General features: G+C 36.7%; 2 protein-coding genes and 1 non-coding gene across 3 annotated transcripts; 1 reads left to right on the top strand and 2 right to left on the bottom strand.

The window, feature by feature from the left end:
* Nucleotides 1–7604: 7604 nt before the first annotated feature.
* Nucleotides 7605–12712, bottom strand: LOC107770842 (uncharacterized). The gene is made up of 5 exons (XM_016590176.2): nt 12580–12712; nt 10831–10963; nt 9088–9283; nt 8482–8501; nt 7605–7940 (listed from the first exon to the last, which is right to left on the bottom strand). The coding sequence occupies exons 2-5, from the start codon at nt 10944–10946 to the stop codon at nt 7910–7912; spliced, it is 363 nt and encodes a 120-aa protein (XP_016445662.1). The 5' UTR covers nt 10947–10963; nt 12580–12712; the 3' UTR covers nt 7605–7909.
* A 6719-nt stretch (nt 12713–19431) lies between these two features.
* LOC142166993 (uncharacterized) lies at nt 19432–20037 on the top strand. The gene has a single exon (XM_075227140.1). The coding sequence runs from the start codon at nt 19432–19434 to the stop codon at nt 20035–20037; it is 606 nt and encodes a 201-aa protein (XP_075083241.1).
* Nucleotides 20038–24173: 4136 nt separating this feature from the next.
* LOC142167664 (small nucleolar RNA R71) lies at nt 24174–24280 on the bottom strand. Its single transcript, XR_012697753.1, has one exon. It is a non-coding gene; the product is annotated as a small nucleolar RNA R71 (small nucleolar RNA).
* Between the last annotated feature and the right edge of the window lie 250 nt (nt 24281–24530).

Genomic DNA, 24530 nt, shown 5'->3' with positions numbered 1-24530 from the left:
TCTATACCAAATCCATCAGCTATAACCAATTCAACTAAGTTGGAAATCCTAACAATTGACTAATTAAACAAATGAAACTAACTCCCAATCAACAACCTTAGGACAATTCAGCAAAGCCAGATTCATATCAGAATAAACTTAACATAACAAATGAGTAGATCCAAGTCATTAAACTAAATCAGCAATTGAACTCAAATCCAATCCAACAACATTTCAACCAAGATGGGGACTCAATGATTCAGGACAATAGTCAGACTGGACTATTAAGGTCAAGAAATTAATTCATACAGATGCATAAGAGTAAGCTATCTATATTGGGAACAGATACAATTCTAAATTCACCTTGAACAAAAATGCTGGAACGACAAGTATACTGGCTATGAGCCCTGAGGCTGAAAATACCAAGGTCGGAAGACAAAACAACAAACAATAACTTGAGAAGAACAACTGAACTATATACATGAACGGGTCAATCGACGAGACCATTTAATAAATTCAACATATGCCAATCGACCAAGATGAGAAAACTGGACCAAAAAAAGGTCTGAAAGAGAAGGAAGAACTACTTGACGAAAATGACGAACTACTCAGTTAAAATAAAACAAACAAACAGAAGGAAAAGGAAAACAAAAGGAAATACCTCGAAACTTCCAGACCAAACCCCATCCGTTTCAGTTTGAACTTCGTCTTGAGACTTTGAAGCCAAAACGGACCTTAATCGAGTGTTCTCGACTGAGAACACTTGACTAAAGTCGGTTAAGACCTCAAATCTTTTGGATCGATTCCTAGGTTTTGTTCTTCTAGGGCTCGTGCGGTCGATTTAGGATTCGTCCAGTTCCGGCTTGATTTGAGCAAGACTAACATGGTATTTGGGACGAGGGAGGTCAGGTGGAGTTGGGGTGTGAACTTGGGACTGATTGGGGTAGGTTTAGGTTTTGCTCGAATCTTCGATTGAAGATTCGAGAAGCTAGCGGTTGATTCGAGGCAAACGGTTAACGGATTCGTAATGAGGGTGGTCAGAGGGTTCAGGGGTGTTATTTGGGTGGCCGGCGGCATCGTTGCCGTCGGGTTTCAGGCGAAGGTGTGGGGTGGCGGCTCTAGGGTTTCGAGAGGTCGTCTCTGAGAGAGATGACTGAACAGGGGGGTGTTTGGAAATGAGAGGGGGGTAATGGGTCTGGGTATTTTGGTACATTAGATTGAGGGGATTAATGTGATCCGTTGGATCAATGAAGATTGACGGCTAGGATCAAGGAGATTAACCAATACGGCGTCGTTTGGTTTAAGTAGGGGGTCGGTTTGAACCGGGTAACGGGTCGGGCCAGGGAATGGGTAAGGGAGACGGCTTTTCAGCCGTTGGATCATGCAGGATCAACGGTTGTGATTGATTGCCGTTGAAACGACGTCGTTCGAACATCTGTGAGATTTGGACCGGTCTAGGCATCTGTTTGGGCCTGATTTTGGTCAAAATAAAACGGCCCAGTTCCGATTTCTTTGAACTTTTTCATTTCTTCCTTTTCTTTTAACTTCTTTTTAATTCCTAATTACCAAAAATTCTAAAATAAGTTGTAAAACCAAAATTAAATTAAAAATATTAATTAAACCTAAATAACAATTGACACCCAGGATTAAATATTAATAAAAAAAACAAAATCATACAATGGGATAATAAAACGACAAAAATGCAACAAATACATATTTTGTGATTTTCCTTCTCTTAAAAATAAAACATGGTTCAATTAATTCCTAAGTGCACAATTAAATCTTAAATGTGCATGCAACATATATTTTTGTATTTTTAATTCATTAAACAAAATAAACACTCACAGACAAAATAATTATGAAAAATGTCACGTAAAATTCTTAAACTTGTACCCAAATGACATTTGTTTTATTTTTCAATTTCTTTTGGAGTAGTTTTCATGAAGCAAAAATTACGTGCTCACAGAAATTACTTATGATTGAGTATTGGTGTTAGCTGAGATGAGTAGAAGTTGGGTTAGGATTGGTTATAGTTGTTTCTCCCTTGCCGGGGCGTATTTACTTTTACTGCCGAATCCCTTGCCGGGATAGTGTAGCTTATTGTTGATCCCTTGTCGGGACTCTTGGTATAGTTGTTGCTAAAGGTATATAAATGTTATGTTGGATCGGGTTGCACGCCGCAACAATACTATATATGAAACGAGTTGCACGCCGCAACAATGTTATGTTGGATCGGGTTGCATGCCGCAACAATACTATATATGGAACGGGTTGCACGCCGCAACAATGTTATGTTGGATCGGGTTGCACGCCGCAACAATGTTATATTGGATCGGGTTGCATGCCGCAACAGTGATATAAATGGATCAGGTTGCACGCTGCAACAGTGTTAAATGATAGGGATCGGGTTGCGCGCCGCAATAGTGTTTTTATGGTTTTGTTGTAAATCTTGAATTGTTCTCTCATATTTCTCTTAAGTTTCTGCTAGATTCGATATTTCCCCTGTAGCATGTACCCCTCCCATGTTAATTATTTATTCTTGTTTATTTTCCGTTGTATATTATATTACTGCACAGGTTTATCTAGAGTCTGGTCCTAGCCTCGTCACTACCTCGTCGGAGTTAGGCTAGGCACTTACCAGCACATGGGGTCGATTGTGCTGATGCTACACTCTGTACTATGTGCAGATTTTGGAGCAGCTTTTGGATAATAGCACTTGGGGAGCCTGCCTTCGGTCCAGCCAGAGATCCCGAGGTAGTCCTGCAGGCATCCGCAGGCCCGACGTTCTCTTCTACTTTATTATGTACTCTGTTTTCATTAGATTTCGAGATAGATTGTATTTCTTTCAGACATTTATTGTAGTAATCTTAGTCCGTTCGTGATATTGTGACACTGGATTCCGACTAGAGATGTGTGTTGTCATTATCATACTGGTCTTGGTTATTATATTAGATTAAGTCTTCCGGTTGATTTCATTTATCGTTAATATCTAAATGTTGGATACCTATTAATTCAGGTTGTTAAAAAGGGTTAAAAATGAAAGAGTTAGAAATTTTCTGTGGCTTGTCTAGTTTCTACGAGTAGGCGCCATTACGACTCCCGAGGATGAAAAATTCGGGTCGTGACACTTTTCTGTATTCTATTTAATGAATTTGTGGTACTAAGAATTTTTCTTAACATGGGAGAATACTTACTTATATAAGTATAATAGTTATCGGTGTACGACCTGACATTGAAGATTTTATGTTTGACATGTATATAAAAAATTGGGTTTGACAGTACATTAAAATAGAGTAAAGAAATGGTGCTTGAATGTTTTAGCGAGAAGGCATTTATGATGAAAGGTTTTATATTTGTGCTTTAAATGATTGATATATTTAATTTTACATGCATATATATGAATTTTCTGATCGCTTCTATCTTCTTTAAACTTACACAAGAGATATATTTTGTATATTTACTATTTATTTTTTATGATTGTGCGAGTGCGGATAAATTCACTAGTCATTCTATAAATACAGGCCAAGAATCATCAATTTTTTCATCCTCATTTGGTTTATCTATATTATAGTAATATGGAGAAGATAAAATTGTTCAAGCGCCAATAGAACCGGAAGCGTCCCTTCTTTCAAAGAGATGACACATTTCATTTGATGGTCAGAGATAAATTATAATAGAGATGTCTCTTATGTTATTCATAATAAGTGAAAGTATTAACATAATTTCATAAAGTCATTCGGTCTGAATGCTACATGAAAAACATAAGTCATATGGCGGAACGAGAAGACACAGAATGTAGTCTTGATGGCAGATTTCTGTAGAGAAGATAATGCCAGTGTTCATGAATAAGCTCAACTTCACTATTTGAATAATATCCTCGATAAAATATTAAAATTATAAGTCATGATTTACTGCTGGAATTGATTTATCTTTTTTCTTTTTTCATTAATTTCCCCCCTTTTTTCTATTTCTAAATTATTGCATCCCACTCATGTCCGTTTCACGCCACTCTTTTTATCCGTTTCAAACTGAAAAGTTTCTTCACATTAAATTTTAATAAAAGCTCTTAAATAACCTGTAAGTGGATGGTTAGTTTTTCTTTCTCCATGTAAAGTCTATACATATTCCTAAGTATGCACCCCGGTCATCATTCTATAAATACAGGCCAAGAATCATCATTTTTTTCATCCTCATTTGGTTTATCCATATTATAGTAATATGGAGAAGACAAAATTGTTCAAGCACCAATAGAATCAGAAGCGTCCCTTCTTTCAAAGAGAGGAGGACACATTTCATTTGATAGTCAGAGGAAAGTTAAAATAGAGATGTCTCCTACTTTATCCATAATATGAGAAAATATCAACATAATTTCATAGAGTCATTCGGTCTGAATGCTACATGAAAACATAAGCCAGATGGCAGAACGGAAACACCCGGGATGTAGTCTTGATGGCAGATTTTTGTAGAGAAGATAATGTCATCGTTCCTGAATAAGCCCAACTCCACTGTTTGAATAGTATCCTTGATAAAATATTAAAATTAAGTTATGAGTTACTGCTGGATTTTTCAACAATGCAGTTGAGACATCTCACTAATATTTAGATATCTGAGAAGACAACAATTTTACTTGGCATGTTTATTAAAAATAGATGTTCACTTTTACTTGGCACTTTACGCATATTAAGAGAAGATAACAAATTTTTTCATGTTTTATCCATAGTGTTTATTATTCATTTCAAATCATTTTTTCAAATCCAATAAAATATGCATCAATTAATATGGGTATCATGGTAAATTATACACTTTATTTATTATATCCTAAGGGGCGTGAAAAGTCAAAAGGTGCCAAGTAAAAGTGATCGGAGGGAGTACTTTTCAACTTTTTCAAAAGATAAAGTTAATTAAAATGCAAAATTGAAAAATAACATGGTAAACACTAAAAAAACATATTTGAATGGTAAAAATTAGATTTAATAGGAGAGGGACAAAATTAGGTGTATATTTCCATTTACATATCAATCCATAATGTCATTTACACCGATAACGGAAACAATAATACTCCATAATAAGTATGCAGAAATATAACAATCAAGTAGCCATAAATACCTAGCTTCTGGATCAAAGCTAAGACGGGCTGTTTGATTAGCTCATTGTAAAGTTTTAGCCATATGAAATGTAACGATCAAGTAGCTATATGACAACGATTTTTATTTTAAAAACTAAAATGTATATATTAAACGCTCAAACGTATATTTTGTCAAGTTTATTTTTGCTCAGGTTATATGCGTTGTTAATGTCCAACTTTAAATATAACAAAAGGTTTGGTTGTAATGTCTAGGATTTGATTTATAAAAATTTAATAGCGATAACAATACTCCAAATTTATTTAAACCAAGAAAAAAAAATTCTATATCATTAATTATATCAAACAACTATACTATAATATCAAATTAATTAGGTTTACTCGCTCTGAATCTTTATAATTTGACTACTTTTATAATAAAAATTATGGTATAGTCCATCTTAGTACTAACACAGACTCACAAACTAGCCGTTACAAAGTCAAGATGCATGACTCAGTCATCAATATCTCGTGAGGACCCCCCCACCCCCCACCCCCACCCCCACCCCAATCCCCTGGTTCACGTATTAGAATCACCTATAGAGTGATTTTTGTATATGAAAATGAAAATCAACTAATGATTATTTTGTTAGCTCTAGGAACACAATGCCATCTTCCATTCTTAACACACCTTAATATTCATACGTCTATACAGGGGCATTTGCATCTATACCCGCTTTTTGTGTCACGTTTTAACTTTTGTCTGCTTTGCAAAAAAAATTACAAGCGTACCCGCTTTTTCGCATAACTTCAGCATATGGGGCTGAAGTAGCAAAGACAATTACGCAAAACTTCAGCATTTTAGTAGACGGGCCTGAAGTAACAAGTGTGCTGAACCAAGTGTGCTGAAGTTTTTGTTTTGTAACTGGCAAATTTCAGCTCTAGAGCTGAAGTTTTTATTTTTGTAATTGGCGAACTTCAGCTCTAGAGCTGAAGTTTTTGTTTTGTAACTGTCAAACTTCAACTCTAGAGCTGAAGCTATTTAGTTAACCTAGATACTAATAACTCCTTTGATTATCCTTCGTGTTGATGAGTACTGTCTTCTTCGGATTATGATGATTTCGTAGCAACAATTTTCTTGTGATATCAAATTGACTCGTCTGTATTATTTATTGCTCTTAATTAAGCCCCAAGTCTCTGCATAATAATCAGAGTTTGGAAAAACGACATATACTACTCTAATAGAGAAACGGACGAAGCACAAAAGTTACACCATTATATGCTGTTTCTAAACCATTTAGAAGGATATCCAATTGTAATGGATCCAATATATTTTCTGCTTAGCTAAGATTGTACCGTATATGATTTGAGAGAGTTGCAAAAGAGGAGAAAAAAGGGGGCTAAAGTTATTTAAAAATGGGTACAAGTTAAAATAATTTTAAAAAATGGGTATAAGTTAAATAGGGACGACCAAATAGGGCGCCCGTGCAATTTTTACGTCTATGTACCCCCGGGCCATGGTATAACCTGCATTAATATGTTCGTATAATATTTTACTTTTATTCTTGAACCTTGCTTCACTTGTGAGGGCCTCATGTGGCTTCATATGAATTAAATTGCATTCTAAGGATGTATTTGGTAAGAAGGAAAAAATATTCTCCTAAAAGATTTTTTTGAAAAATAAGTGATTTTCTTACTTATTTTCTTTTATTTGATTTGGTGGCAGAAAGTATCTTTTAGAAAATTTATAATTTAGGCAAACACTACAAGAGACAAATGGATAAGGACAAGAAAGAATGGTATGTCCGGGTGACAATGCCGAAGTTAGGGGCAAGAGGTGGGAGTTAAGTGTTGGGGGGAGGGGGGGGTGAGGTTGAGGTAAGGTGGAGGGTAAGGAATGTTGAAAAAGAGTTATGAAAATATTTTTCTTTCTTTTGGTAGGAAAATTATTTTCCGCAATTGGAGGAAAAAATAAGTTAATGGATACCAACCAAAAATAGATAAATTGAAAAACATTTTCTCCATACAAAGTGTTATTAGTCGTCTGTTGATGCAGGGCTTTACCTGCTAGTTTTACTATACCAGCCATCTATTTCATATTTCGTATTTCATATCTCTTATATTGTTGTTATTTTATTATGCATTTTTATGGTACTAATATATCGACTCCTGTTGCTTTTTTTGAGCCGAGGGTCTCCTGGAAACAGGAGACTCTACCCTTCGGGTAGGGGTAAGGTCTGCGTACATATTACCCTCCCCAGACCCCACTTGTGGGATTATACTGGGTCGTCGCCGTCGTTGTAAAATACACCCTAAAGCTCGATTTTAGCGTGAACTAATTGTAGAAATTCACAAGGCCACACTCCGTAGCTGCATCTCAATTCAATCATGCATTAAGAAATTGCAATTCTTTTTGTACAATACAGAAACTAAATGGCATCGAACAAACCAGATGACTGCTGAATCCAATCAAAACCTGTATTTTCTACCTTTCGAGAAGCCAATCTGTAGTCAAAAGTATAACCATAGTAGTGCTTCTTAAAAACAATATAAGGCTCAATTGTTGAATCTGAACAATTAGATTTCACTAAGATTACCAGCTCTCTATATCATTCAATAGTGATATGGAATGTTCAACTGCTTATGCAATTACTCGAGCTTTTAAACTCTGAATATAAATTACCTAACCAAAAACTTTTCTCAAGATCAAATGTTCAACTACTCCCAACTCTAAAAACTTTCTTACAAGCTTAATAGAATGAAAATACCATGAGTGCAAAACTTTGAATACTCACCACTTTGAACTTGAAAATGTCTTAGCATCTTCTTGGGATAGCAAAGGTCTTCATCTCGCACGGGAAGGGATCCTCAGAATATATGCACGATGTCATATGCGAATCTTTTGCATGTCAAGGAATTACAGGAATGCATATACAATACAACACCATGCAGGGACAATATGGTAAAGATACATAGAAACCACACAAGAAATGCAATGAAAATATTGGCACCGCTACGGCGTCTCCTTTTATTTTCAATTTGGTTGGTTAAGAAATAATTTTCTATGAAAAACAATTTGAGAGCACTATAAATGTTAACAAAATATCCAGTTATGTTTTTGTTTCCCACAATTCTTTTCTCAACTAAATTTGTCCAAAACAATTTGTCCATGAGGCAAAGGTAAAAGACAGAATATGGTTATTTCCTAGGGCAGAGGAGGGGAGGTAGCGGATAACATGTTCCCAACTATAACCTGATAACATCTGCATGGTCATCTCTACACCCTATCTTGTTACTTAGAGCAAAACTTGAGAATATTGGCAAAAGACATGCATGTTGGGGCAGAGATGATAAGCCGAATACCTTCAAATAGTTTTAGTAAGAGGGAATAAAAGAATTCATAGATCTATTTGTTGAAAGACTACAACAGATTAGGATACGTCCAGAAGAGCACGAATGACTGCAAAGATCAGAAACGTCAAGTTAGTGTCAAATTAAGCATATGAAGCTAAATTTAAATTTCAAATTGTCATGCAAAGATAGCAAATTCCTCTCAGCAATCATGCTGTGAAATTTTATGCTGGATACTACCTTAAAACAAAAAGGTACAACATAGGCTACCAAGATAGAAATCAATTCCATCTCCCCAAATAATTGACGAAGATATGTAAGAATACTGATAAGCATGATTCTAACCAATAAAATATCACTAAGATACAGATAATATGATCCAATAATTGGTTAACTGCAAGAAAAAATTTGAAGAAATAAAAGTTTAAAAGATTTGGGAAGTATTCATAACCGCGAAAATGAATGAGAAAAATTTCCAAAAGGGTAACAAGGGAGAAAAAATGAGGCGGGTAAAGTAAATTAATCAGGGCTTTTCAAAAAGATTATGATTTATAAAAGAAAGTGAATTTTACGATATTTTCTCCCGTAGGGGTGGTTGGGCAGGCAGCAGATGAATTGATTCTTAATCAAGTATTAGAACAAACGAAAATACACAAAGAAGACATCTTATTAGAAATATCGAATCAAGGACGTACCATAAGCCCGCCAAAAAATCCATCAAGCATGACTCTGTTCCAGCTGTCAAAGTAGGAGTGGATTGAAAACTTGGCCTTTGCTGTGAGTGCTACCGAAGTTATTACCATGACAAGGAAATAAAAGATAAAGCCTGTCAAGCTAGTAAGTCCCAGAATGCCAGCAATAACACCACCAATGATCGCCATGAATGTGCGGCTGAACAACATAATGCTCAATATAAATTGGAAATGTCCAATGACAGGGAAAAAGCATAATAGCTCAGACAGACAAAAAGAACCCAACTTTACTTGTTCATAAATGATCAACTGCCCGTCTCCATTCACATTTTCATTCTTCCTTCTGTTCCAATTGAATAATCAAGTATTGACATTTCTTGATAGACAATTGTAGCATAAAAGGTTGGTTTTGTTTTTCTTTTATATGATAAGTTTATGGAGCTTGGGATTGTTTTGTTGTAGAAGCAAAATAAGAAGCATAGTACCATAACTTCCATTAGCATTGGAAACCAGTATAAACTTTTAAATGATTCAAAAAACTACTTCTTATCGATTATTGTAACTTACAAAGGTAAAATTCATTCATCAATACCATTATAATCTGCAATTCTTAGTGTTGGGTATTAGGTTGTTTCTTTGATGATTGAGGTACTTAGAAATTTAGTGAGGTAAAAGAACATATATTTGAAGGACTATATGCATCTCCTCAAGCCATTATAGTAACACATGGAACTACAACAAGAGCAACAGATATTTCCTTTCTGCTTAGGTGCAAAGAGCTATAGTCTTGTGCACTGGAAAATAAGAACTCAAGGAACCCAACCCAAAGAGCCATAATACAGAAAAATCATTCCAACTATTGTTCAAAAGATGAAAAGAAGTTAGCACTGAGATCTTTAGATTATTCAAGATCTTGAAACGAAAACGTGGTTTATGGGCTGATTTCAAGAAATAGCGTATCTCAAGTTTTAGGATGACTACAATTCCTATTCTAATAAGGAAATCAAATAGCTAAAGACAAGGAAAGTAAAATCCCTACTCTACAAGGAAAAGAAACTAAAATCCTACAAAAGGAAAAAGGCTTATTCTAAAAGGAAAACAATAAAGAAAGTCTAAACCTACCAATAAAAGGAAACAAGAAATCCTTTCTTGAAAAGAAACAATAAATCCTATTTTAAAAAGGAAAGAATCTTGGCTTTTTGAAATCAATCTTGAGCTTACTGGACTTCTTAAAAATAAGTCCAAATGTTTGAACTTGAACTCTAAAACATAATCTTGGCCAAAATTAACAAAATTTAACATAGATTCTTCATGTTCATCAATAAGTTCCAAAGCTTTGGTTTAGTGGTAAAAGTGCAAAGCGTGATGTGTGGATTAGGCAGGCGTCACGTGTTCAAACCCAGTTGCAGAGGTAAAGGGGAGAAGGGTAAAGGGGGAGGTCTATTATCCACCGAGTTTCGAATCGTACGCCACTGGACCTCGAGGATTTCTTGATTATGAGAAAAAGAATAGAAATAATGCCTCGGTGAAGGATTTAATTCCAACACAAATGCATATAATTTCAACCAGTAGTCCAGTTGTTCTAACATCAATCTCACATGATTGAGGACGTAACTCACACCAACATAGTATGTATTAACGTACGTCCAGCTTAGCTAATTACAACTATTTGAAATCTTCAAGAAACAGTAAAACCATAAAAGACTATAAAACATTGCACTGAACCTAAAGATAGTGTCAACCAACCTGTATAAAATAACTTTCATGTTGTTTTGCATATTCTCAGCATTGAAAGTTGGCAAATCATCCATAACACTGCTGGATTTTTCTGAAGACCCATTTGAGTTATCATGCCCTGACATCACGGCCTTCTGCAATTCTACAAAAAAATGCCAAAAACAATAAAACTGCGAAACTTGGATACAGAACAAGAATAGAACTTTCTGATTACTCGAACCAGTGATAGCTAAAAGTGCAAAAAAGCAATAAAGACCATGGGGTTTGAAGTGAAAAGCGAGAGGAAAAGCCACACTTCTTTGTAAGTGAAGCACACAATTTAAGGGAAATTAAAAAAAATGAACATCGGTAAATTAGTACACCAAAATTGCAATTAAACTATAAATTTCAGCTTGCAATATATAATAATGCCGATATTAACCAACTCCTCAAAGATAAGATTCAAATAAATGATTGATTCTCGTTAGAATCACTTAGTGCACTATTGTTTGAAGCACAAACTTCTCTAAAATGCATGGCTTCACCGAGGAACCACTAAACCCTCGCCTCATCACCTTAAGTGACGGAGCAATGGCTTTTGTTAACATTGTTGGTTACCCACTATCTCAATTTCAAGGAGGACCAAATCAATCAACATAAGTTAAGAATTTACCAAAAAATTCCTAGAAACGCTTAAAGAAGACTACTTTCTTCCATGAATTTCACATCCAGCTCAATTCAAACTATCTCAATTAATATGGTTCTATGAACACAACTTAAGTATTCACCAAAAAGATTTCCATAAATACATAAAGATTCAGAGGTTCTCGTGCGGATTAATTCAACCAGCAGAATTCACCAAGGAAAAAATCATATGGGATGCATAACGGTTTAGACTCTTCAATTCAAACTATGATTCATTCAATCAGCACAACCTAAGAATTTACCAAAACTTTATCCTACAAAAGATTCAGACTTCTTCAGTGCATCTCACGCCTAGTCCAAATCAAATTATCTCAGATTTGAATGATTGATTCATTCATTCATTCAACAATACTTTAAGAATTTGCCAAAAAGATTCAAACTTTTATTAATGGATTTCGCACAAAGTTAAATTCAAAATTTCCCAACTTAGATTTGTATACACAATTGGCTAATTTCGGTAGAAAAGTTAAATTCAAAATTTCCCAACTCAATTGACTAATTTCGGTAGAATGAATTATAAGAAGTGAAATTTTTTAAATTCTTGAGTATTTACACGGTTGAACTTCAAGATCAGAGAAGTTGAGAAGTCATTATCAAGCAAAAAGGGAAAAGAGAAGGAGATAAGCAATCGTACAAAGATATGAAAGCTTAACTGAGGTAAAGCTGAGTAGAGATGGGGATTAAAGTCTTTCTTCTCGCACAATTCACATTTTTGGTCAGTGTGCACTTAAATCTGCCGTCCTGATAAATCTTACTCTGTTTTGATGACGGTAGGTCAAGGAGACGCTAGGGGTGTAGGCTGTGTGTGTAGACCTTATTCTTACTAAAATATTTAACGAAACTAAACAACAATGTTAAATTAAAAGTAATGAATAACGGGTTATAGGGTTCAGATTTCTCTATTCTCCAGAGACAAAAAACTTATTCAGAGATCCACATAAAATTAAAATCATATCTTAGAATCAAGGTCAAGAAGACAGATCTTAGATATACTGTGTCCCTTTATCTTTAATCGATTTTGTAAACGGTTAAATAGATCTGGAAAAAATAGGAAAAACATAGAAATTTTGTTACCTCGTTAAAGCAAGAGAAAATTGTAATTACAGCGAAGCTGAAGCTGAAGCGGAAGCGGAGATACAGAGGCTGAACCAAAACATCTTTTCCTGACGCTATCGTCAGTGTTATAAGCAGCAGGAGCAGGGGCATGTTTCGTTTTTACCAAAATAACCTTCTAGCGTTTTTAGTATGTCACGTGTCCTAACTTATTTAGTTGTAACCTGCCAGTTTTAAAGTTAAGATTCTCCGTATTAGATTTCTAGCCCGTTTCGCCAAGTTGCAAAAATTAGTTTATTTTGAAAAGTATTTTTTTTTTTTTCAAAAATGCTTTTCTCAAAAGTATTTTTGGTGAGAAGCAGTTTATGTTTGGCTAATTAATTTGAAAAACACTTTTGAGTAACAATTAGTGTTTGATCAAGCTTAAAAAAACTTCTTCTAAGTATATTTTTCTCAAAAGTCCTTCTCAAAAAAGTGCTTTTGGAGAGAAGCTACTTTTTTCTGCTTCTCCAAAACTGCTTCTGCTTCTCTTCAAAAGTATTTTTTTTCCTTCCAAAAGCTTGACCAAACACCTCAATTTTTGGCCAAAAGCACTTTTGACCTAAAAAAGCACTTTTGGCCAAAAAGAAGCTTGGTCAAACAGGCTATTGATATATATTGTTTACTGTAGTTGTTTACAATAACTAGTTTGACAATAGAAGATATTGAACTTGAGTAATATATCATATAAATAATAACATAACACTTTTTTTTTAGAAAATTCCTAGGGAAACCGCAGCTGCTATGCTCCGGATGTGTACTAAATAACCTGCTTACGGTGCAATTGTATACGGTTAAAATCAGGGAAGCCCAATTTTAAGACTCCGATGGTGTTTCCAAGCCCGACCTCGATAGGATCGAAGCACAGCCCGAGGCTCATCCTCGAAGCACTCGCATCAACAGTGCATATCAAAGAACCCCCATGACGCATCTCGAGGCAACATGTAAGTCGATGACCGTTATGAAAGGGCGGAAGGCACGTGATGAGGACTGACAAATTCTGCAAAGAATATTACAAATTCATATTGAGTCGTTATACAACTGTACCAGTAGCATTCCCGTATCATGATTAGACATGTACTATACATAGATCCTCTCTCCCCCTATATAAAGGGGACCCTGGTCATCTTGTAGAGGGGATTTAGATTATTACACAACATATTGAATATAATACAACATTCTCTGCTCTTAGCTAACACTATTGTTCTTCACATTTATAGCTTATTCTTTCATTGTTCATTTATTGCTCATCATTAACCCCAAAAAGCCATCTTTAAGGCCTTTATTATCATTGATTCTTCATCAATTGTTTGTTACCCTTAGCCTCATCTAGACCTCGAGGCCCTCCTCCAGCTAGCTCGAGGCCCAGCCTTGTAACCTTATTGGTTTGAATTTCTTATTTTCATAACTCACACTTAGCATATGTTGCCTAACAACTAGTGTTATGATAAATCACGTATTTTTAGAACCACAAAATCAAATATAATTGTAGTTACCATTTCAAAGTAAACAGTTTGGCGGCCACCGTGGGGCTAAGAATAATAGTGATTGTTTTGGTGCTAGTTTCTGAAAACACCAGTTATTCTTCACACTTTTTCTTGTCCAAGGATCGTTGATTTCAGGTCAAAATATCTAACTCGGCAAATGCACACGAAAACAACGATATTGGGCTTCATGGAAAGAACGGGCCAGAAGAACCTCAGCAAATCATTCACATGATCGTTGGAGAAACTGTCACGACCCCGGTTCGCCCTCCGTGAACCATCGTGACGGAACCTAGTCTCTACGACTAGGTAAGGCTAAAATGTGGAAAATAAACCAAATTTGCGGAAGAAAATAATTTAAAACAGAAATAGAATAATAAAACAGCGTTTAAAAGTGTCGCCCGGCATACACAATATTAACTCTTAAAACCAATATATTTTTCCAAAATTCGGAAACCCGTGAAACCACAAGTCTTGGAATGTCTATCAGTGTCTAACTCCAGAATATCTAACAAGGAAAAGAAATACAGAAGGGCTAATACAATAGGGAGAGTAGAAAGGGAATCTTCGGTCTGCGGACGCGGCAGATATACCTCGAAGTCTCTGGAACAGTCGTCTCACCTCAAGGGTGATAGGACTGAGTCGAAGTACCTGGATCTGCACATGAAAAACATGCGTAGAAAGGACATAAGTACACCCCAGCGGTACTTAATAAGTGTCAAGCCTAACCTCGATCGGGTAGTGACAGGGAAGGTCAGGGCTCTACTGAGGTTAAATAAGATATAAGGTTTAACAGTGTGAAATAAACGGTGTAAATAAATACAACAGTAAAATAACACAGGATATGAAGGATAACAACAACTATTATAAAGGCCAAGTAAACACATAAAGAAATACAGCTCAGTACCAAAAATAACAACCGGGGATCTCCTAGGATACCGTCTGTAGTCCCATTTATACATATCCAATGGATCTCCCAGGATTCCATCCCATAGTCCAACTCATAGTGCGCGGGGATCTACCGGAATCCCGTTCCATAGTCCCAAATATAAATACCCAGTACTAGGGAAATATACCGGGTGTAGTCCCGTAGTTCCATAAGTGTGCAGGGAGATCTACCGGAATTCTATATCCGTAGTCCCAAATAAACAGACAAGGGGGAGCTACCAGAATCCCACATCCGTAGTCCCAAATGTAAATACACAACAGCATCAGGAAAATATTCACCAAATGTCAATTTCATATTAAGGCAAACAAGTAATTCTAGCCTAGCATGCTGCAAAGAATTCAGGTAAAGCAGTTTGAGCAAATAAGGCAATTAAATCACTTAGACATGCTTTCCTAAGCTAACAACAGGCTTTAAGTGCAAGTAATATAAACAGGAAAAGAAACATACTAGTAATTACTTAATGAAAATTGGATTTTAGACAATCAGCACAAGTACGCACTCGTCACCTCACGTACAAGGCATTTTAATTAACAGTAATACCAAATCCTAAGGGGAAGGTCCCCCACACAAGGTTAGGTAAGCTACTTACCTCGAACCGGCTCAAAATCAACTCGAAACCACGTTCTTGCCACGAGTACTCGACTCCAAATGGCCCAAATATATTCAATTCAATTGCATAATGTAAATAACACTTCAAGTAATTGATTCTACAATTAAATTCTAAACTAATACGCAAAATTAGGTAAAATGACCAAAATGCCCCTCGGGCCCACGTCTCGGAATTGGGTAAAATTTATATTTTCAGAATTCACATACTCTCACGAGTTCATGCATACCAAAATTATCCAAATCTAAGGTCAAATTCCCAATCAAAATTCGAATTCTAGGTCTAAGAACTTTTCCCCAATTTTCATCTACAATCCGAAATTAAATGATGAAACTAACTATAGATTGATGGAATATAACTAGAAAGGGTTAAAGAATTGTTACCCAATGATTTCCTCTTCAATTTCCTCCCAAAATCGCCCTCTCCCGAGCTCCAATTTGATTTTTTTTCCAAGTTTTGAACCAAACCCTTGAAATTTCATATTTCTGCCCAGCGATTACCGCATCTGCAGTCAAGGGAGCGCACCTGCGATACCGCACCTGCAAAAGAATGCATCACAGGTGCGAAAAGTCACTTAATGGGCTGGGTCCGCATCTGCGGTCGCTTGGCCGCATCTGCGGCACCGCATCTGCAAAAACCCAGCCGCACCTGCAGATCTTGGAGCTTGGGCCAAATCTCGCTCATGCGGCCACATAGTCTCTTCTGCAGCTCCGCACCTACGGTCCCACACTTGCAGGTGCGGTTATGACAGGTTCAGCAATTCCAAATTCTTCCTAAGTCCAATTCCACTTCCGTTAAGCACCCGAAACTCACCCGAGACCCCGGGACCTCAACCAAATATACCAACCAGTCCTAAAACATCAAACGAACTTATTCTAACCTCGAATCACATCAAACAATGCTAAAACCACAAATCACTCTTCAATCCAAGCCTAAGGATTTCCAAAACTTCCAAATTATGCTTTCGATCAAAAAGTCTATCAAACCTCGTCCGAATGACCTAAAATTTTGCACACACGTCACATTAAACCCTACGGAGCTACTCCAACTTCTAGAATTTTATTCTGACCCTCGGATCAAAATCTCACTATCGAACCGGAAACTTCAAAAATTTGACTTTCGGCATTTCAAGCCTAAATTAGCTACGGACCTCCAAAACACAATCCAATCATGCCCCTAAGCCCGAAATCACTTAACGGAGCTAACAGAATCGACGGAACTCCATTTCGAGGCCGTCTTCACACTGCTCTGACTACGGTCCAATTTCTAGAACTTAAACTCTCATTTAGGGACTAAGTGTCTCGAAACTCTCTGAAACTCAAAACCGAATATCCCAGCAAATCGAAATAGCAAAAATAAACGCAGGGAAAGCAGTTAATAGGAAATCAGGGTGTAAATTCCTAAAACGATTGGTCGGGTCATTACAGAAACAGACGTCCCACCTGGACCCGTGTTCAAATGGGCCAAAATGACCATCGCAATGGAAAAATAAACTCGGAGCTATGTATCCAGGGACGCTCTTATATTTAGAGAAGAAGATATCGCAACCTCGTCCCCGCCGCATAATTATGCACTGGTAATTTCTTTCCTTTTGAATAACGTTCAAATTAAACGCGTGCTCGTGGATCCAGGTAGCTCGGCCAACGTAATCAGGGTGAAGGTGGTGGAGCAGCTCAGGTTGCTCGATCAGGTCATATCCACCTCTCGAATGCTCAATGGATTCAACCTAGCAAGCGAGACAACAAGAGGAGAAATCATCCTCCAGTCAGCATGTCCGGTACAGTTCACGACACCAAGTTTCATGTCATCAAAGGTGACATAAGGTACAACGCCTTACTTGGGAGACCATGGATACACAATATGGGGGCGGTACCATCAACTTTTCACCAGATGATGAAGTTCCCAACAAAAAATGGTATAAAAACAGTATATGGAGAACAATGTACAGCAAAGGAGATGTTCGTGATAAATGACATGGCACCAACATCGACTCACCCGGTCTGGGATGAGTCAGGGAACAGGCTGACCCACGAGGAATAGCTGGTCTGCGAGTATTCGAACAAAGGTGATGAAGAAGACTTCCTCACTCCTCGGACCTTCATTACCCCCGAGAAGTCGGATGCAACAAAATCAACGGTCGAAGAACTCGAGCAGGTCGTCTTGATCAAGCATCTTACGGATCGAAAGGTATACCTAGGGACGGGGCTAACCCCTCGAACTCAAAAAAAACTCATCCAGTTCCTTATTGACAACGTTGATTGCTTTGTTTGGTCCCATTTAGACATAACAGGGATCTTTACGGAAATAACCACCCATCGACTAAGTGTCGATCCCAGGTTCAAACCAGTAAAGCAAAAAAGGAGGCCTCAATCCGAGGTAAAACACATGTTCATCAAAGACGAGGTAACAAAACTCCTCAAAATAGGATCAATTGGGGAGGTAAAATACCCCGAATGGTTGGCTAATGTAGTGGTGGTCCCCAAAAAAGGAAACAAATTAAGAATGTGCGTAGATTATAAAGACTTAAACAAAACATGCCCCAAAGACTCATTCCCATTGCCCAACATCGATCGCTTGATCGATGCCACGGCCGGCCACGAGATCCTCACTTTTCTCGATGCCTATTCTGGGTATAACCAAATTCAAATGAACCCAGATGACAGGGAAAAGACTTCGTTCACCACGAAGTATGGTACGTACTGTTACAACGTAATGCCCTTTGGGCTAAAAAATGTTGGGGCTACGTACCAACGCCTAGTTAATAAGATGTTCGAATATCAAATAGGCCAATCTATGGAAGTTTACATTGATGGCATGCTAGTTAAGTCCCTGCGCGTAGAGGACCATTTGACTCATTTGCAAGAAACATTCGATATCCTCAGAAGTTACAACATGAAGCTTAACCCCGAGAAGTGTGCCTTCGGAGTAGGATTGAGCAAATTTTTAGGATGCATGGTGTCAAATAGGGGGATCGAGATCAACCCCAACAAAATCAAGGCCATTAAAGAAATCACAGTGGTGAACAATATGAAGGCTGTGCAGCGGCTGATCGGGCGGATAGCGGATTTGGGCCGATTCATCTCATGATCGTCAGATTGGAGTCATCATTTCTTTCCTTGTTAAAAAAAAACAACTTTGAGTGGACTCCGGAATGCCAACACGCTTTAGAGGAGTTAAAGCGATATCTCTCGAGCCCACCTTTGCTCTACACCCCAAAAGAAGATGAAAGGTTATACTTGTATTTGGTTGTATCCGAAGTAGAGGTAATTGGTGTGTTGGTTCGGGAAGAACAAGGTACGCAATTCCCTATTTATTACGTAAGTCAGACTCTAGGAGATGCTGAAACTAGGTATCCTCACTTAGAAAAATTAGCTCTTGCATTAATAAGTGTATCTCGGAAATTAAAACCTTATTTTCAATGCCACCGTATATGTGTTTTAACAACGTACCCTCTTCGAAACATCTTGCACAAGCCTGAATTATCAGGCAGATTTGCCAAATGGGCCATCGAGCTTGGGGGACATGATATCGAATATCAACCTCAGACGGCTATCAAGTCCCAAATTTTGGCGGATTTCATGGTTGACTTTATGCCTACCCTCGTGCCCAAGGTAGAGAAAGAAATCTTACTGGAAATAGGCACATCATCGGGGGTATGGAACCTATTCACCGATGGTGCCTTGAACGTAAAAGGTTTCAGGCTCGGCATCGTTCTAAAACCTCCTACAGGTGGCACGATTAGGCAATCTATAAAAACTCCGAAATTAACTAACAACGAGGTCGAGTATGAGGCTATGATTGCAGGTCTCGAGTTGGCCAAGAGCCTAGGAGCAGAAGTTGTTGAAGCAAAATGCGACTCCCTCCTGGTAGTTTACCAAGTGAATGGGAGCTTAGAGGTTCGAGAAGACACGATGCAAAGATACTTAGACAAACTTCAGGTCATATTGCATCACTTCAAAGAATGGACTCTGGTCCACATTCCCCGAGATCAGAACAGCGAGGCCGATGCACTTGCAAACCTGGGGTCTTCCATTGAAGAATATGTCATACTCCCAAGGACTGTTGTTCAACTGTCCAAGTCGGTGATTGAAGAAGGACATGCCGAGATTAACTCGACAAGTCTAACATGGGATTGGAGGAATAAATACATTGACTATTTGAAAAACGGGAAGTTGCCAACAGATCCAAAGGAGTCGAGGGCCCTTCGAGCCAAAGTAGCTCGATTTTCACTCGATGAGAATGGAACGCTATATAGAAGGACCTTCGACAGACCTCTAGCAGTATGCTTGGGACCAGGGGACACCGATTATGTACTTCGAGAGATCCACGAAGGCACTTGTGGAAATCATTCTGGCGTCGATTCTTTGGTTCGAAAGATGATTAGGGTAGGCTATTATTAGGACAACATGGAGAAGGACACCAAGGAATTCGTTCGAAGATGTGACAAAAGCCAAAGGTTTGCACCGATGATCCACCAACCTAGTGAACAACTACATTCAGTCTTATCACCATGGCCATTCATAAAATAGGGGATGGACATCGTCGCCCCCCTACCAATAGCACCAGGTAGAGCTAGGTTTATTCTGTTTATGACTGATTATTTCTCGAAATGGATGGAAGCACAGGCCTTCGAAAATATAAGGGAAAAAGAAGTCATTGACTTCATCTGGGATCACATCATATGCCGATTCGGGATCCCCCTCCGAGATTGCATGCGATAATGGGAAGCAGTTCATAAGCAGCAAAGTGACAAAATTCCTCGAAAATCATAAGATCAAGAGAATCCTGTCAACGCCGTATCACCCATGTGCAAATAGACAGGCCGAGTCCACGAACAAGGCCATCATCCAAAACTTGAAGAAGATGTTAGAAAATGCGAAGGGAAAATGGAGAGAGGTGTTGCTCGAAGTATTGTGGGCATACCGAACAACTTCGAAGTCAAACACAGGAGAGACACTATTCTCTTTGGTATACGGTTCTGAGGCTCTGATACCGGTCAATATCGGAGAGCCAAGCGCCAAATTTCGGCATGCCACTGAGGATTCGAACAGCGAGGCCATGACTATTGCCCTCGAGCTACTAGACGAAAAGCGAGAGGTTACACTAGTCTGAATGGCCGCCCAAAAACAGAGGATCGAGAGATATTATAACAGGAGAACAAACCTCCGATACTTTGGAGCCGATGACTTAGTCCTAAGGAAAGTCATCCTCAACACTCGAAACCCAAACGAAGGGAAGCTAGGCCCGAGCCGGTGACTTCTCCCTTTTTTGCTTTATAACTCACACTAACTTTTTACAGGTGATCGATGAAAACGCCGAAGCACCCTTTAACTCGAAAACCTTGGGTTATAAAGCATGCATCGACTATTTTTCCCTTCGATCGAGTTTTATCCCAAATGGGTTTTACCGGGTAGATTTTTAATGAGGCAACATCTACATGCTACCCAAGGGGAACTCATCGAGTATTCGAGGCTTCTATTCAATCAACCCCAAATACTGGGGGGCATCGCCCCAGGAGGTCGCCTCTTTAAAGAACTCAAACTATGCCTAGGAGGACCTCAATATGAGAATGATGTAGTGCGCCAAACGGTCGAATGAACCGTGTCCATGTAGAACAATTGGGCCTCTGAAGGCAAAAAATATGTATGCATATACCAAGTAATTGAGGAAGCCCCCTTTTGCTTATCAAAACACTTTGTGCATCAACAAAATTCACTACTTTCTCATAAGACGGCTCAAGGGCCGAAAACTCTCAAACACTCGGGGAAAGGCTACGGTCGAACTAACGGGACTCGAAGATGATGGATATAAATTATTCTTATATTTTAATAAAAAAATATAATATTTTAGATATAAAACATGACCAATTTATATCTTATTCTCGTACTTTTCTAACAATTCTTGCAGGAAAAAGAATACATGGAAAAAGAGAAAAAGAAATAACCTACAGTTCAAGGACGAAGGATACATCCATGGCAATTTCATCTAAGACTACACAAAGTCAAGAGATATAAAAGTTATGGCAAATTCTCACCAAAATTTCATGACAAATTGCCATGTCAATTTCTCATCAAGGTCATATGATATATTGATATTATCTTGCAAATTCACACCAAGGTCTTGTAGAAATTTTCCTATAAATAGGCATATGTTTGTAGAAGAAAGAACATCCCACTTTGTATCCATATTCCTATTTAGTTTTTCTTAACTTCTAAAGAGAAAGAGAAGAGTAATCTTGGTCTCTTTCTCTAGTCTCTCTTTGTGGTAAAAATATTCTTAGTCTTTTGAAAGTATTCTTTAGCTTTTCTTACTTCATAATGGAATAATTTCTTTTTGTTGGGATAGTTGATGAAGCTTGATATAATTATAATACTATCTCAGTTTCAATACATTCTTGGCCTGAAATTCTATTTATATTTCATATTGTGATGGAATGATGATTTCTTAATCATTATTATCACATCTACATATTTTATATCTAAGTTATTCTTATATTAATTTTGTAATTCTCACAGAGCAAAATTAATATATAATAACTGATGAATAGAATATTATAGTGAAAGTAATTTTTAGTAAGATTATTATTTCAAGTCTGTAATCTTGATTTCCTCAGTTTTAATTCTCACGGAGGAATTGTTGAAGGCAAGATTATTAATTTTCTAGTAAAAATATTCTCACGAAGTTTTTACTACACTTGAGCACATAATACTAGAGCTAAAGTAATTTTTAGTAAGATTATTGTGTCAAGTCTGTAATCTTGCTTTCCTCAATTTTAATTCTCACAAAGAAATTGTTGAAGGCAAGATTATTGATTTTCTAGTAAAAATATTCTCACAAAGTTTTTACTACGCTTGAGCACAATTCAGGCAAGATATTTCAGTTTAATCGTCATTAGTTTTAAATCAATTAATTGACATAACCTCATGGAGTGTTAATTATTTATTTATTTCTTAGTGTAAAAATATAATTGTATTAGCAATAAACAATTATTCTTTAGAGAAATAAGTATGAAACTGAGATTTTATTGTAATGATATATCAAGTGAATTCAACGATTCCCAACTCTTTTTAAATATAAACTTTTCAGAAGAAATTTGTCTTAATTTATAATTTCAAACACACCTTTCATCAATTTGATTCTCTCAAATAGTAGTCAAAATATTACAAGTTTGTAGCTTAGATTGTCCAATCTCTGTGGGACGATATCATAAACTATACTAGAATTTGACAGAGTACAAGCAGAAAATCCTATACACACAAGCTTTGTCAAATTTTTGGCGACGTTGCCGGGGATTGGCACACATCTACTTCAGATAAATATTTTATTACTAATTTGAGAATTTATTATTATTGTTAATTTTTCCTTCAAAATGTTATCTCCTACATACTACTATCATAATTGTTACTATTATTAGGAGCAATTCTATATAATATTGTAAAAAAGCATATAAAAAAAAATCCTTCATAGTTAGTACTTCAACCTACTTTATTTTATATTTTATTATTATTGTTAGTACTAACATCTATATAATAGTATAATATATAAGTTTTATGATTCACGATCTCATTTTTTTTATTTTGTCATTTTTAGTATATTTTATTTTTTTTATTATTATTATAATTGTAAGTACTTGTTTTTACTATTTTAATTCTAAAAGTATCCTTTGTACTTTTCTATATTACTATTATTATAACTATTAATTTACTATATTTTTATAAAATAATATTTTTGTTCAACTTTTTTTAAGTGATAGTACTTTAATCCTTTAGCATACTTGATTTATTATTGAATTTTTTTTCATATAATATAATTAGTATTATATTATTTCTTTTGATGGTTAGTTACAATTTATTGTTTTAGTTAACTATAATATTACCGTACTATTTTTTTATTCATTTTTAAAACTTATCTATTACTATTGTAGGAACTGTCTTTATTTTACTTTAATTTTAAATAGTTTATGACCCACTATTCTACAAAAGAGTTGGCTAATTACGATCCTGAAATTGAAAAAACTTTGCGATTGTGCAGGAAATGACAAATATCGTCTCAAAACATAACTTGTAACAGAATGGAGCACCAATTAGAAGATGATAACAATCCACTACAAATTCCACCACCAGCTCATGTAGAGGAGCAATTTGATGAAGTGACGCCAAGACCAGCAAATAGAATCCTAAGGGATTATGCTAGACCTGATCGCTTTAATTGTGAATCTAGTGTCAGGAAACCTCCAGTAGCAGCCAATAACTTTGAAATCAGGACAGGCCTGATTCAAACAATTCAACAATCTTGCATTTTCACTGGTGATCTAAGTGAAGATACACATAGTCATTTAATTGACTTTTTAGAATTGGTTGAACCTGCAAAGTATAATGGAGTACCTCCTGAAGCAATTAAGTTAAGGCTATTTCCTTTTTCTTTAAAAGGAGAGGCCAAAACTTGGTTACGAAGTTTGCCGCAAGGGTCTATTACCACATGGGACCAAATGACTCAGAAATTTTTAAATAAATATTTTTCCCCTGCTAAAACAACAAAGTTAAGACAGGATATATCTAACTTCTTGCAGACTGACACTGAGTCAGTTTATCAAGCTTGGGAAAGATTGAAAACAATGTTAAGGAAATGTCCACATCATGACATTCTTGAACATATGCAGTTGTACATTTTTTATCATGGTTTGAAACCATCTTCTAGAAATGTAATAAAAGCAGTTGCAGGAGGTTCTATAATGGGAAAAACCACACAGAAGAAGAATTGCAATTGCTTAATGAAATTTCTGAAAATGCCATACAGTGGCCATCTGAGCATGTAATCATTAAGAAAGCCGCTACAATAAATCAAGTGGATCCTTTAAATACACTAACATAACAGATTGTTTCTTTGGCACAAA

The sequence above is a fragment of the Nicotiana tabacum genome, chromosome 12 (genome assembly GCF_000715075.1).
Source record: "Nicotiana tabacum cultivar K326 chromosome 12, ASM71507v2, whole genome shotgun sequence".
Lineage (NCBI taxonomy): Eukaryota > Viridiplantae > Streptophyta > Magnoliopsida > Solanales > Solanaceae > Nicotiana > Nicotiana tabacum.
This window is presented reverse-complemented; position numbering and strand designations above follow the sequence as displayed.

Coding starts and splice junctions, on each gene's coding strand:
- LOC107770842 (XM_016590176.2), bottom strand. CDS start 10,946: ATGTCAGGGCATGATAACTCAAATGGGTCTTCAGAAAAATCCAGCAGT. Junction 9,284..10,830: donor ATGAAAGTTATTTTATACAG/GTTGGTTGACAC, acceptor TATGTTGTTCAG/CCGCACATTCATGGCGATCA. Junction 7,941..8,481: donor TCATTCGTGCTCTTCTGGAC/GTATCCTAATCT, acceptor GACATGCAAAAG/ATTCGCATATGACATCGTGC.
- LOC142166993 (XM_075227140.1), top strand. CDS start 19,432: ATGATTGCAGGTCTCGAGTTGGCCAAGAGCCTAGGAGCAGAAGTTGTT.